At 38.6% G+C, this 16,204-nt stretch overlaps 1 protein-coding gene and 2 pseudogenes across 2 annotated transcripts; all 3 read left to right on the forward strand.

Annotated features, from left to right (window-relative positions):
• Positions 1–201: 201 nt before the first annotated feature.
• On the forward strand, positions 202–2,706 carry LOC143585750 (putative galacturonosyltransferase 10; annotated as a pseudogene). Its single transcript, XR_013144593.1, has 2 exons — positions 202–361; positions 1,185–2,706. The product of XR_013144593.1 is annotated as a putative galacturonosyltransferase 10 (transcript).
• A 1,439-nt stretch (positions 2,707–4,145) lies between these two features.
• LOC143585748 (QWRF motif-containing protein 3-like) lies at positions 4,146–6,298 on the forward strand. Its single transcript, XM_077067458.1, has 6 exons — positions 4,146–5,069; positions 5,394–5,513; positions 5,595–5,711; positions 5,802–5,891; positions 5,986–6,093; positions 6,203–6,298. The coding sequence occupies exons 1-6, from the start codon at positions 4,146–4,148 to the stop codon at positions 6,296–6,298; spliced, it is 1,455 nt and encodes a 484-aa protein (XP_076923573.1).
• Positions 6,299–8,402: 2,104 nt separating this feature from the next.
• Positions 8,403–9,344, forward strand: LOC143585751 (syntaxin-125 pseudogene; annotated as a pseudogene).
• Positions 9,345–16,204: the final 6,860 nt, after the last annotated feature.

Consider the following 16,204-nt stretch of genomic DNA (forward strand, 5'->3'; position numbering starts at 1 on the left):
CATATCAGTAATCCAATCTAAACATTGCAGTCAACTAGATCTCTCTCGACCGCTGCTAGTGCTTCCTCACACATTGGCGGATACAAACCCAGCCCCAAAAATCTCACACGATCAAACTCTAGTTTCAGTTACCGCTTAAAACCTCGATCAGATTTCAGTTTGTCGGTAGCGGATTTGAATTAAAAAAGTTGTAGATAGAAAGAACACAATGAGAAGACAAAGGCCGGAGTTCAGGCGGCAAGTGAGGCGGCGGTTTTCGAATGTCTTCTGGTTAACATTATGTGGGTTGGCGGTTTTGATGTTGATTGTTTTATTAAGTCTTGAGACCACTCAACCTAGACCCAGATCCGTCTTGTCTAAGGTCATTTCAATCGTTCTTAATTATTATCACAATTGCATCTTCTTGTTGCATAATTATTATTATTATTATTATTATATGCTGTTCACAAGGTTGAATTCAATGAAATTACTAAAATGTTGCTAATTTTGGTGATTGTAACATTAGTAATATTAATTAATTCATCTCTTAATCAAAGGAACATATTAATAGTGAATCTGGATTGATGAGGCAAGAGATAACTTATTCATCTGCACCCTGTAGCTAAGTGCTTTACAAACCGAACCGACCCGATTGGCACATTTACCAGCCGAGTCAAAATTAAACGAGCATTTTTCAAGCAGTTTTCGATTTAGGATCGAGCGAGTTTCCGAGCATTATCTCTTTTTTCACTTTAAATGTTTCTATATGAGCCAAGTTTGAAGTTGGATATAATGTACCTGAAAACAAACTTTTAGTAACCTGAAAACTTGGAGCGAGCAAATGAAACTAAGAAGACGGAAAAGAGGGAAAGTTTAGCATGGTTTAAAAAATTGTGTGTGTGCGTGTGTCTATATGTATTTGAGCCAACTGAACCGAACTGAGCGTACCTTTGCTCGTGCTTGGCTCATTTACAGACCGAATCGAGCCGGAACCGAACGAGCATTTTTCGAGCAACCATCAAGCAGTTTGGACAGCCCTAGTTGCTACAATTTAGATTTTAGGGTGTGATTTTTTTTCTTTTCTAGTACTAACTCTTTCTGAATGAAGAATATAGTCCAAAAAAAGTTCTAAGATTTTGTTAATAGAAGGTACGAGAGTTAACAACTTCACTTAACATTCATACTTTGTACCTTGTGCTATGCAGAGTTCATACAGGAATGATAAAGCCTTAGAAGGTCTTAATGTGACTGCTGAAATGTTGAATCCTGATTCTATCACAAGGCAACTGAATGATCAAATATCACTAGCAAAAGCGTTTGTTGTGATTGCTAAAGAAAGCAACAACCTACAATTTGCATGGGAATTGAGTGCTCAAATCCGCAACTCTCAGATCCTTCTTTCAAATGCTGCATTAAGGCGGTCTCCGTTAACACTTAGAGAATCAGAGACTGCTGTTAGAGACATGGCGCTTTTACTCTTTCAAGCCCAGCAGCTTCATTATGACAGCTCAACAATGATCATGAGACTGAAAGCCCGGATCCAAGATCTTGAAGAACAAATGAGTTCTGTCACTGATAAAAGTAACAAATATGGTCAAATAGCTGCTGAAGAAGTCCCTAAAAGCCTGTACTGTCTTGGTGTCCGTCTGACAACTGAATGGTTCAAGAAACCAGATTTACAGAAATAGTTTTCAAGAAACGGGCAAATCAGCATGAAATTAAAAGACAACGATCTTTATCATTTCTGTGTTTTCTCGGACAACATTCTCGCCACGTCGGTTGTGATCAATTCAACAGCTTCAAACTCATTACGCCCTGAAAGGTTAGTGTTCCATCTTGTAACTGACGAGGTCAACTATGCTGCAATGAAAGCATGGTTTACTATGAATAGTTTTCGCGGGGTGACTGTTGATGTTCAAAAGTTTGAAGATTTCACCTGGTTAAACGCCTCTTATGTCCCTGTTCTTAAACAGTTACAAGATTCTGAAACCCAAAGTTATTATTTTTCTGGAAGTAATGATGGTGGGAAAACTCCAATTAAGTTTAGAAACCCTAAGTATCTATCGATGTTGAATCATTTACGGTTTTACATACCAGAAGTCTTTCCTTCATTGAAGAAACTAGTGTTTCTTGACGATGATGTCGTGGTTCAAAAGGATTTATCAGGTCTTTTTAGTATTGATTTAAAAGGTAATGTTAATGGTGCAGTTGAAACATGTATGGAGACGTTTCATAGATATCACAAGTATTTAAATTATTCGCATCCGTTAATAAGATCGCATTTTGATCCGGATGCTTGCAGATGGGCTTTTGGGATGAATGTGTTTGATTTGGTTGAGTGGAGGAAAAGAAATGTTACTGGTATTTACCATTACTGGCAAGAAAAGAACGTTGACCAGACGTTGTGGAAGCTTGGGACACTGCCGCCTGGACTTACATTTTATGGATTGACTGAGCCTCTGGATCCCAAGTGGCATGTACTAGGTTTGGGGTATACAAATGTTGAACCTAAGGTGATTGAAAGTGGAGCTGTGTTACACTTTAATGGGAACTCAAAACCTTGGTTGAAAATAGGAATGGAAAAATACAAGCCTTTGTGGGAGAAATATGTTGATTACAGTCATCCTATGTTGGAAAGATGCAATTTTCACTGATTTTAGGTGGGCTTTTGTTTGTCGTTAAAAGTTTATGTTATTTAGTCTAGTGTATAATTTACTTTTGTATACTGTATGGGTCATGATCATGATGTTACTTATTAGTGATGTATCAGGACTTTAAAATCCCTTTTATACTAGTTTCATTTCCACATAACAGAGATTGGTAGAAATATACTCTGAACTTTATTTCTGGAATTAAGTAATTATAAAATTATGTATTAAGTATAGTGTTAGAAAACATTTCTATTCCCCTTTATATATACTATCCTTTTTATTGGAAGCAATAGGACAGAATATTATTTACAAAAACAAATCGTATGAAGTATAAATTAAACATAGCATAAAGCAGAGAGTTTATACGGGTGAATCGGTGATTGACCTGTAAAAATCAAACAACTAAGCGTTATTTGGCTGAGGATTTTTATTAAACCTAATTTCCTTAAAACAAATTTCATGTCTTTACTTTGATGGCACGCATGTCTCTCATGATACTCTGTCGAAACATTAGTTGTATTGGCGGCAATAAGCTCACAAATCTAAGATAAAACAAGTTTTTTTTTTTACTTTATTTATTTATTTATTTTTTGTCTTTGACCGTTTATATTTTATAGAAAAAATAAGTAGTGAAAAAGTATGTTAATGAACAAGAGACCTCTGAGCTACTTTCAAGTTTCATAGTAAGTTTGCTACTTTGAATGTCGATATATCATCACTAGTTTAATTATATTTTGTATACATTTTAGCTAATTGCCAAGCTCTCGACAAGAAGGACATGTTACGTAACTTAATAGTTAAATAACTACCATATAAATAAGAGAAAACTTATATTTTCAAGTGCTTTTTACCAAACACATTCGTAGTTACTAGTTAGCATCAAAGCCATTAATGGTTAGCTCATATGATTTTTTCCTTTGATTTATGCTTGTCACCATTTTATTAAAAACCTTGAAAGCTTCACTACAGTTTTAAGAACAGAAAATAATGGCTGGGTGAACAAACATGTCAACAGTTTTTAGTTGGCTATCACACTAAGGTTTTGACTAAACATTCAAATCCTGTTACCTTTCTCATACATGCATGCTTAAGCTAAATCACCAATTATAACTTTATTAAATTTAAATCATTTTTTAAATGTTGCCATATTGAGCATAATTCGCCTAAACATAACAAAATTCACAAATTCGAATTTGACAAAACTTAACTTCAAATTTGAGAATTACCCTTCAAGTGAAAAATATATACACGTGGTAAGTTCTCATTGGCTGATTTTTAGCACGAGGCGCCGGCTTCTTAAAACTTCAAAATCATACACTTCTATATTAACATTCAAACCAAGTGAAACTCCACCACTACCCCTCACACTAAACCAAACATTGTACAACCAACAAGGACAATCAAGTAATTTCACCACCCACCGGCTTATTATTATCCGTTTAGCCGGCACCTTTTGAGCGGAATGTTTGTTTTACTTCTCAACTTTCTGGCACTCAAATTTCACACCACACCACCATGCTCTCCGGTCAAACTCGCCGGCAAAAGTCCCGAGAAGTCAACTCCCGTTACCTCTCACCCACCGTACCACCACCACTAAACCATAACCATACTCTTTCACCTGACCACCACAACCTTAAACCAAAACACACCGGATTCATTCGCGGGCTTTGGCCTTCTTCCGCATCAAAATACAATAACCATCACAATTCATCAACCAGTCTTCCCAATCACGAAACACGAAAACGATCCGAAAACTCGCCGGTTCTTAGCAGACAAAAAAGTTATTCGGAGAAAGTTTCCAAAAATAAAATATTAAAACTTATATATACCGGAAGACCATCCATTTCATCTTCTTCTATATCATCTCCATCGTCCGCAAAATCAACAGATGAAGTTATACTTCCTGGGAGATTATCGGTTGACGAAAACGCGCTTAGGCGAAGATCGTCATATTATCAGATGAGATCGGATGGTGTATCGGATAATACTACGGATGGTACTGATCAAGGTTCTCCGTTAACAGTTGGTAGAAACTCTCCGGCGTCATATATGGCGCCTACATTGAGTTCTAGAAAATCCATGCATAATTATAATATTAATTCTCCAAAGATTTCTACGATCAAATCCACCATGAAAAGGGTGAACTCGTCTTCTCCAAGATCGGAATGGGAGTCTTCGCCATCGCGGTTTGGACCACCCTCGTTTTCTAGCTCAAAACCGCCTACTTCAAGTAAAAGGAATATTCTGCATATTGGTCTGGATTTGATTAAGGGTAAGAAAAGAGGGTCGTCGAAGCTGCATTCTCCTTTGGGTACAGGTACTGGTACGAATATGGAGAATGTTCATCAGTTGCGAATGTTGCAGAATAGTTTGATGCGATGGAGGTATGCGAATGCTAGAGCACAACATGTTCATGATTACCTAGCTGCTCAATCCGAGGTAAACAAAAGGTTACTCTTTAAGTTTTAAGGGCCGTGCTACGGCTATACCGCCCCAACTTTATTTCACATCAAACAGCCGTTCACAAAAGTTGTTTTGACCAAAAAAAAGTCAAACCTTGAAAATTATTGGTCATAACGGTCGTTTAAACAATATTTAGACGTCATTGGTGGTCATCTTTGAAAATTATTAGTTTGAACGTCTTGGCCCAATTTGGATGGCTCGTCCGACTTCTATCCGGGCAGCCGTTTAACATGGTGTGGGATTATAGATGACTCGTTTTTAAATTATTGAACTTCTTTAAAGTGTATGTTTTTGTTATAGAACAAGTTATTATGTGGATATGAAAGCGTGGCAAAGTTGAGGCAATCAGTGGTACAAAAAAGGTTGCAACTACAGAAAGAGAAATTAGAAATGAAGCTCAATTTGATCCTACATTCTCAAGTGAGTAACTTTTGTGTCATCGATTGTACATTTGGTTTAATGATACGATGATGTCTAATCATGGAATACCAATTTGTGCAGACTAAAATGTTGGAGGCATGGGGAGAAATTGAAAGGAGACACATGTTAGACGTTTCTGTAATGAAAGACTATTTACACGCAGTTGTTTGTATGATACCAGTTAATGAAGGAGCCAAGGTAATTTAATTAACAACTAATGAAAATTCCTTATGACTTTGTAAAGTCAACAACTCAAAAGTACGTACAATTACTATATGGATTGGATAGGCGGATCTTGAATCTGCTACAACAGTTTTACAACACACGTCGGATATGGCTGACTCAATCAAGTCGGTGTTGTCTTCAGTTTCTCCGACTGTAAGCTAGCTATATATAATGTATTCCTAGTTTGTTATGTTCAATTCGCATGCTATCTAACTAATATCTTAATATTTCAAATCATTTGACATAGACTCATGAAACCATGGCCATACTTTCGGAACTAGCAGAGGTTGTAACTCAGGAGAAGTTGTTGCTAGAAGCATGCATTGAGCATTTAAGGATCATTTCATCATTAGAGGTAAAAACTAATTTCTTGATCACTTTATAACTTAATTTCAACTACTTATTTGACTATCCTAATTTATGCTTTAATATATATTTCTTTCTCAAATCATGTGCTTAAATAGATTCAGGAGATAATTTTAAGGCGTAGCATTATGGCCATGGATTCATCAGATGAGCAAAGACAACAGGTGTTTATGCAGCTTGCAATTGGAAAGTAAGCTCAATTCATAAAATTAATTTTAAGGTAAATTGAATGTTTGGTCATCGTCTATGATCACTTCAAGTTTGAATATTTTGCCTGCCTGTGTATATAATAAGAAATCCAAAATTCTCCTTGTAAACCAGGCGGATAAGAAAGGTGTAATCTGAACCATTTTCGATGGATAATATATGGTCGCGCTAAAATCCCTGGCCAACCAGATTACGGTTTTTACAATGTTAAGGGTCAATTGATCTTAGGCATGATCTTGATCCATAAATATTGCACTATTTGTTGAGCTTGATGTTTATTTATGAACGTTTGGAATATTAGGTACAAATTATCCACCATTTACAAGTATTATCTGATATATATCTACTTAGTACCAATCATACAAACATATTATGTAACTATATAATCAAATTAACTGCTTTTACAAAACATTTAACTGGTTATTGTAATACGATTGGTGTTGTGGTCAAGTGTTGGTGAAGGGACTCATAAAGAAGGGGCTGCATGGTTCCGCCCTCAATGCTAACTACGGGTGTTTGTTTGTTTGAATTCAATCGAATATGTTGGAACATATACAAATTTTGAGCCCCTAGGGTCCTAAATTCTTGAAATAAAGGTCATATGTAGATAATTTGGACTTTGAGATTATTGATGTTAGGATTGTAACCTACAAGAGGATTAGAAACATTTTTTTAAATAAAATGGACCCTAAATTATTCACTTTGGCCCATCAAAAAACTTGAGATGGTCAACAGCTCATGGGCTATAAATGAGTCGAGTCAGCGTGAGTTCGAGCTTGAGCTTGAAATTAAACAAGGCAGCTCGGCTAAGCTCAAGCTCAAGCTTGAAGTCAAACGAGCCTAAGAGCGAGTCATGTGCCAAGCTGAGCTAGGCTAGGTTACAAAAATGAGCCGGCTTGGCTCAGGTCATTTTAAATCAAGTTTTTTTATCTTGTGTTATTCGAGCTTTATCGAGCGAAGTTTTTTTGAGCAGCCCAAGCATTGTAGAATAAGGATGGGAATGACTTCCTTTTACAAGTAAAAGAATTCTAACATTTTCTTTCAAAGCATCTTGAATTCAATAAAACTATTGAAATTGTAAACCCCTCACCACCAACACCACCACAACTTTCATCGTCATCTTGCCACCACACGACCACTACAATTGTCACTTCCGAAACCTTCACATAGTGCAACCGCCACCACGACCACCTCTACCACCACATTCCAATTTTTTTAATATATTTACAAATCTAGCTAGTATGTTTATTTCGTCAACCAAATACATCAGCAATTCTGCCAATTCAAATTTCTTTGGCTTATTCCAATTTTTAAAATCCCGTTCATTTGAAAATTTTCAATATAAATCCAGTTGCTTTACATTTCAATTCGGTTGACAGATTTTAATTAGTTATTTAGAAAATCAGTAAACAAGGGTGGAGTTCGTATTTGATTCCTTATTGTCTTTGTATGAACAATTTGATTATTTGAAGGCCCTAGTGCTAACCACGTTTGTTCAGTGATGGCACATAATATATACTTGGCACAAAATCAAGAACATGCTTTCCAATAAAAGGCTACTAATACCATATACCCTAAATGATTTTTGTTAAACGAAACTTGATTTAAGTTGAATAGAAAATATTTACTTTTTTAAAATTATTTTGTTATTTTATAATTATGTATTATAATTTAACCATAGACATTGTCACATTACACAATTTATATCCAGATTTTAATGAATCAGCTATCATGAATATGACATGAAATACAATGTGAATAACCATATAAAGAAATAAATAAAAATAACATTTGTAGATAATAATAATAATAATAATAATAATAATAATAATAATAATAACCATTGCAATTACATTGTTTTTTATGCTTGATACATGTAAACAAAATAAATTAGGATGCTATTGCGATGAAGTCTTTTGTAGTTACAAGATTATAAAATACGTTTTATTATTTTAAAGATGTTGGTGCATAGTCGTTGACTTTCTTTATAAGATCGTAAATGTTAATGGATCTCCAATATCACCATTTAATTCTTGTTTAAAAACTCTTTCAGAAGAAGCTAAACTAAAAATCCCTCCTCCCAAATTTCCTTTCTAGACGTACAATATGAATGATCTATTTTCCAATTCCTTCAAGCAATATCAAGAGTTAAAGAGGCAAGCATACGTTGATGACATGGAGACTGGCGGTGGTGTTGGGCGCAAAACAGTCAACCTTGACAAGTTCTTCCATGATGTAGAGAATGTGAAGGATGATATGATGGCTGTTGAGAAGCTCTACAAGAAGCTACAAGAGTCAAATGAGGAAAGCAAGATGGCCCAAGATGCCAATAAGATGAAATTGCTTAGATCTAAGATGGATTCGGATTTTACTCACTTGTTGAAGATTGTGAAGGTCATTAAGGGAAAGCTAGAGGCCCTTGACAAGTCTAATGCCGAGCATCGAAAGATCCCGGGTTGTGGGCCTGGCTCATCAGCTGATCGGACACGCACTTCAGTCGTTAGTGGTTTGGGTAAGAAGCTTAAGATCATGATGGACGACTTTCAAGAACTACGGACAACTATAAATGATGAATATAAGGAGACTATTGGGAGAAGATACTTTACTATCACCGGTGAGAAAGCCAATGATGAAGTAATTGATAACTTGATTTCTAGTGGAAAAAGTGAAGATTTTCTTCAAAAAGCAATACAAGATCAAGGAAGAGGACAAATTATGGACACAATCTCAGAAATTCAAGAAAGGCATGATGCAATTGTTGAAATTGAGAAAAATCTAATTGAGCTACACCAGATCTTCTTGGACATGGCCGCGCTAGTAGAGGCCCAAGGACAACAGTTGAACGACATTGAAAGTCACGTGGCGCATGCAAGTTCTTTTGTTCGGCTTGGGGTCGAACAAATAGTAGAAGCTAAAGAGTTGCAAAGGAGCTCGAGAAAGTGTACTTGCATCACCGTGATCCTCATCCTTGTTGTTATAATTTCTATCATGATTATCTTCCTCTTGTTACCAAAGTTATTAAACTTAGAGTAAGAATTTTGAGTTTCTACATTACTGTTTTGGTCAAAAATTAACAACAACGATTTCGTAACCAAATTAGTGTAGGTTCCCAGCCGGATCTACACGGAATATCTCGTTCTACGTAGGTGCGGAATCCCTACGTAAGACGATACGAGCGTAGAAGACGATACATGTTAAACACAATCAAACACACGTTACAATAAACAAAGAACACGTTGTATTGCAACTAGAAACACGTGGTACACCGATCACTGATTACACGAATTCTAAACTTCTTCTTCAAACAAGCCGTAACCTATCCGTATTTATCATACGACAACTTCGCCTAACATGTTTAGGCGAAGTTGTAACTAACTTCGCTTGTTCAACAAGTTCGCCCATATCAGGCGAACTTGTGAGACAACTTCGCTTAAATCCAAATACAAAACATACTAACTCGATTACAGACACTATATACTGAACTACTGACATCATGTACCAACAGACTCCCCCTTGGCGGTAGCTTCATATCTCTATCTTCAAACACGTGTCTCGTAATCCCAAAACTCTTGTATCTTCCATCTTCAAGCATGAACGCCTTCTCGTACACAAACTGAAACTACTCTTTGATATTTCTTTGCTTCTTCTTTCCAAGCAGGAATGTAAAATATCTTTTTCTCGTTCAGCACCTGCAGATCAGCTTGAGACAAATTCACTAAATGCATAGGATCATATACTCTCATCAGCTCTTGTTCATCTTCATCTTCCATTACTACTTCAGCTGTTTCACAATCAACGTACCACCATTTTAGATCTTTGAGCACATCCTTGGGCATTTGTTTCATCGGCACTTCTTTTAGACACCGGATCGGCTTATACTTCATTATCATCCAAGGCTTGCCATCTGCTCTCATTCCTCTATCTTTGTCTTCAACGATCTTTCCTTTCTGTGGTTTCAACAGCTCGAACTTTTTCTCCTTTATGCTTTCCTTCCAGACTATCTTCCCAATGATCCTAGTCATGTTATTATCACTCCTGTTTATCAACCCCAACCTGGCTAAGTCCTTCACTTCACACTCAGGCAACGTATTCAACGATCTTAACAACCTCTTGAAATACTGAACCCCATCATACCGTTTAATCGCAAAAAGCCTCAACTGCTCATCATATAACCAGCATATAATCCCCTTTTTCGATTCAGCATAACCCCTGATGTTGTAACTTTTCTTGAACATAGTAGGGACCGCCGGTTTCTTAGTCTTTACGAACCACTGAGCGTAGCCTTCTTTCCATCTTGGCTGCTCCTCCCATTCCGTCTCATCGCCTCCCATATCTGACTTATCAACTTCCGGAATCTCGTGCTCAACGTTCTCCTCCACAATCTCTCCTTCTTCAATCTCACTATCAATGACAATCTCAGCCCCAATCTTCTCAATCTCTTCAACCGGTAACACATCGTCGTCACCTACAATATCATCATCCATCATCTCCTCAGCATCCACAACCACCACATCATCACCCCCTGAACCGCCAGCTGCACTCGTTGACTCCCCCTGAGATGTGGATGTCCCAAGAGCTTGTTCAGTTCTTGGCAGCTCTCCACCTGCACCTTTCGATGCATTGGGATCATCGTCTCGATCGTTACGCTTTTTTGTCCTCATCTCGTCACCCTTACAGCTCGTCTCCCCCTGAGATGCCAAGAACTGTTTCAAGGCATCAATTATTTTACCATGCTCGATCAGGAGGGACGATTGAATATGATTCTCCGCAACAAGGCGCTGAATAGCATGGGTCTGGATAAGATTTACTCTTGATTGTTCTGCCACGACCCTTTCAAGCGCTGCTATTCTTTCCGAGTCGGATAGGGTTGCATCGAAATCAAACCTCAGATGTGATATGTCTTGAGTGTACGGAGGAGGGATTCCCAATGTAACCGGCACCTCAGAAACAGGTGGAAACGTAACCGCAGGTGGTATCGTAACCGACAACCCTGCAGTAGCAACAACTGTCGACTCAACAAACCTTGCTACGACCTCCGATGAAGTAAGAGTTGGAGGTGGCAAGGACACAATCTCCAGAGCCGAGAGCTGGAATGTAGTGGGTAGTATGCCAAACGAAGATGAGGTAGTCACCACGGGAACATCCGTGGCGCTTGGCCCTGTAACTGGCAATGGTGTAGGGACTATAGTCATACCAGACCGTGCGGGTGGAGTGAAACGAACCACCCTTGAGCTCTCACCAGCTCCCGAACCTGCACCTGCCCTTTCCCTTCTCGATCTACGGACCAACTGATGTAAATATTCCTCAAAGTCCGAATCACTGTCATCATTGTCTCTCTTCCTCTTCCCATGAATCCTTTCTTGTGTAACTAAAATCCGTCTAGCTTCAGCCACATCATCATCTGAAGAATCAGAATCAGCCTCCGTCGTAGCTGCCATAGCAACATTCACACTAGTAACCCGGGCTACCGAGACCTGTACCTCTTCCTCAGGGTCAACACGATCCATATCAAAAAATCCCTGACCGTCAAACGCAACTTCAAGGTCTACATTTTCCTCCGGTGCCACAACAGGAGCAGCAGGTAAAGGTTGTTGTACCTCAAGTGGTGGTTGAGGTGCTCCAGCCTGTTGTGGTGCCGGATCCCGAAACTCTTCCCCACGAGCTGGGACATACTCTGGATTGATCAAGTACCCAAATAATGGAGTATGTCGAGGACGGAGCTCAGGTTTGCTCCTCGCACTTGATGATCTGCACTGAGCGAAGATCCTCTTGCTTACACTCTCCACATATCTAATCGGGGGGCGCTGAGGTAACGTGGGAGCAACATGATTCAAGATCATTTGAAGGAATCTTGGATACATCAGAAATCTCTCACGCGCCACCGCTCGTCTTTGACGGTCTATCTCGTAGAACACCATCTGACTAAAGCTATAACGCTTATTGTAAGTCAGTGATGTCATTGCCAACTGCATGGTCGCACCCATTCCATCTGTACCAGCCTTTCTCCCTGACATACACACGATCATCACGTGCATAAGAAATCGCCATTGGTCTAACAAGAATCCCTTTCGTCTTTGAGTATCTCCCAATGGACCAGAATATCCCATTCTCAGAAAAGCACCATCTCTGAATGGAGCCACGAAGTCTGTAGGATCGTCTCTCGTTTCATCCCCAAACTGCAAAGCCACCCTGATTTGCTCAAATGAGAACTGCACTATTTGATTGTTAACCGTTGCACGCATAACCGGGGGCTCGACTCGACAGTCATATTCCACTGTCTGCCAGAAATCTTCTATGTTTGGCAAAGAGATAGGCAGTGTTGTAGTAATAGCGTGGAAGATACGCGAGCGGATAAGAAACGTGATGATTTCGCGGAAATCATCAACACCGCTCGCATCCGGGTCCAGAGTAATGTACATGTTATGCCCCGGGAAAAACTGCCGATTGTTCTCTCCTCCTTCGTCACCTCCAGCACCACCTGCTCCAGCAACAGCTGCCATTTCTGCAACAAAAACAGTCTAAGTTAGAGAATCGTCAAGTCAAATCACAAGTTCGCCTATTACCATGAGCGAAGTTATGATTTATCCTGTAAAGGCGAAGTTAGGGGTGGGGCGAAGTTGGGAACAACTTCGCCTTAACTTTAAGTTCGCCTGATAACAGTTAATATAAAAATTAAAAGGGCCAGGCGAAGTTAATGATAACTTCGCCTAACCACAACTTCGCCTCATATACTGTTACATAATTAAATATCAGGCGAAGTTAAACCTTAGGCGAAGTTAAGGATAACTTCGCCTAAACTGTAACTTCGCCTGAATATGAATCGGCAACAGTTTAGACGTTCAAACGAAGTGATTTTGGTCAATTTGGAGATTGCGGACTCAACCAAAACATGTTTTTGAGACGATCTAGACGATCAAGTTGATTACGACCACGTGAAAATAAGTTTGAAAAGCGGGTGTTGAGGTTTCGAATGAACGGTGTCAGTAACTGATCAAAACGACCTTTGATTAACGCCATTGTCAGTGATTATACGATATGATGACACTACACACCTTTGAATCGGATTAGAAACTGAGAAAAACAACAAGATGTGATTCGAGATATAACTTCGCCTAGGTTACTGGAAGATAAGTTCGCCGGTTTTAGAAAATAATAATGAGTTTGACCAAAAAAAATTTCTTTATATAGGGTCAAGGTTATACAGGCGAAGTTAGGGTTAACTTCGCCTGTCCCATAACTTCGCCTCTTCCCTCAACTTCGATCAATATGAAACTTTACCAAACAGACCCTTATAAATTGAACATTATGCCATTAACCTTTAAAACTTCCTTTAAAGAGTTAACTGATCCGATCAAGAACCAAGTAACCAGGTATAAAATCATACAACTACATAAGTAGAATAAATTTTAAAAATAAAGTACACGGGATCAAATTTCAGTCTCGACAGGGACTACCAAGTTTTAGAAAAGATCCGAACAGGAATCATACTAATTAAGTGACTGTCACACAGATCCATGTTCAGCTGTATTATGACATAAAGAAACAGGTTGTAAGCAGGTAAATAACTTAAAATGGTTTTCATCGCTCTGTGATACGGGTTAGGTTCAATTTAGCTCAAAATATAAATGGGCAACACATCAGAGATTATGATGTCTCCTATCTATTCTCAAAGCGTATTTGGCTTTCCCCAAGTCACCCCGAGTTGACCTCGACCCGTAGTGTCTGATTAAATTGTAAGTACACGTCGATCTGTAGAGTCTTCTTCCCGTTTTCTTTCTTGAATCTTGATTGAGAAGTATTAACATTATAAGCTCTAGAATGTCTTAGTAACACATAATAATTTTTATTTTTATTTTTTTTAATAATAAGATTTACACAGCTTCAAGTAAACTACTGCAAGTCCCGAATTTGGATCACTGCAGTTTCTTGACACACCATCTTCTCGGGAATCAGAACACTCACGGGATCGTGTATGACTGGGTAATCGCTTTTCTGCCTATCATTCGGAAAGATATATATGGAGACATGCACAACTCTTACGGAGTTTCCACGTAAAATCGAGGAGATTTAGTTAGTATCACTTCTATTTTTACGCACCATAAAAAGCTACCATGACATACAATGACTGTTCTAAACTCTTTTAGGCCTAATAACTTCACTAGTTAAGCGCACAGAATCAGTTTGTCTATCACTTTCCAAGGTTGGATCAATTTTCTTTTAAACATAGTAAAGAAACTTCTTACGAAGTAGTAGACTTGAAAAATTATTTCATCTCACAAAAAAAAAATTTCAACTTCTATCGCCCCGATCAAGTCGAAGTCTTCAGGTAAACGGCTATCCTGAAGATCCAATGGATCAGCTGGACCGACCACATACGAGTATGTGTCCTTCTAACTAAGTATGAACGACTAATTTTCAGCGAAAGAATAAAAACACATCATAAACCGCCCCGGTCACTTTCAGTCATCTGGTTAATGGCTATCATCATACTCTACAGGTAGAAATAAGGACCAAACATATCCGAAGATATGTCATTCAAACTGAAGCAACCGACATAATTCTAAGCAATAGTGATGTTTTTTTTTTTTTTTTTTTTTTTTTTTACAAGTAAAAAACGAAAAACACGGTTACTCGGGATTGATCATCCCATTTAGCTCAACAAGGTTTTGAAAACGAGTTTTGTCAAACGCTTTAGTAAACAAACCAGCGAAATTATCTAACGAATCAACCTTTTCGAGCACTATCAATTTCTTCTCAGCACAATCCCGTATAAAATGATGACAGATGTCAATGTGTTTAGTTTTGCTATGCTTTACGGGATTGTTAGTTACTGAGATAGCAGCAGTGTTTTCTATGCAAATAGAAGTATGAGTGAAATTCAGACCGTAATCGCGCAATTGCTGTTGTATCCAAAGAACCTGGGAGCAGCAGTTCGATGCTGCCATGTATTCTGCTTCACAGGTAGAAATGTCGACTGAGGTCTGCTTCTTGCACTGCCATGACACTAATCTGCCTCCAAGAAACTGACATCCACCTGTTGTTGACTTCCGATTCTGATTGCATCCTCCATAATCAGAATCCGTGTAGGCGACTAACTCCAAGTCTCCTCCTTTCGTGTACCACAACCCTAGCTTAGGCTTGCCTTTGAGATACCGCAATATCCTCTTCACACCCTTCAAGTGAGATTCCTTTGGGTTTGCCTGAAAGCGAGCACAAAGACAAACTGCAAACATAATATCAGGTCTAGATGCAGTTAAGTACATTAAAGAACCTATGATTGCCAGATATTGGGTGGGGTCCACGTCTGCATCAATGTCTGAATCAGCACCCAGTTTATGGTTGACGCAAATTGGAGTATCAAATGGAGTGCTATCCTCCATCTTGAAGCGCTTGAGAACGTCTTGACATATTTAGTCTGATGAATGAACATCCCATCTTTCTTCTGATCAACCTGCAGTCCTAAAAAGAAAGTTAGTTCACCCATAGCACTCATTTCAAACCTCTTTTTCATGACGGCTTCAAATTTCTGACACATGGCGACTTTTGATGCAGCAAAGATGATGTCGTCCACTTAGACTTGAACCAGAAGAAAGTCTCTTCCATTTCTCTTAACGAACAGTGTGCTATCGATCTTTCCCCTTTCAAATTCATTCTCAAGCAAGTAATCGGATAGAGTTGCGTACCAGGCACGAGGGGCCTGATGTAGCCCATATAGCGCTTTACTTAGCTTGTACACGTGATCAGGAAAGTCTGGGTCAGGAAAACCCGGAGGTTGCTCAACGTACGCAACCTCATCGACTTACCGTTAAGAAACGCACTTTTCATGTCTAACTGGAACACCTTCATCTCCTTGTGTGCAGCAAATGCCAAAAACAATCGAATCGCTTCCAATC

Source organism: Bidens hawaiensis, unplaced genomic scaffold (genome assembly GCF_021521415.1).
Source record: "Bidens hawaiensis isolate Kalapana, Puna unplaced genomic scaffold, B.hawaiensis_p1.1 tig00034162_1, whole genome shotgun sequence".
NCBI lineage: Eukaryota > Viridiplantae > Streptophyta > Magnoliopsida > Asterales > Asteraceae > Bidens > Bidens hawaiensis.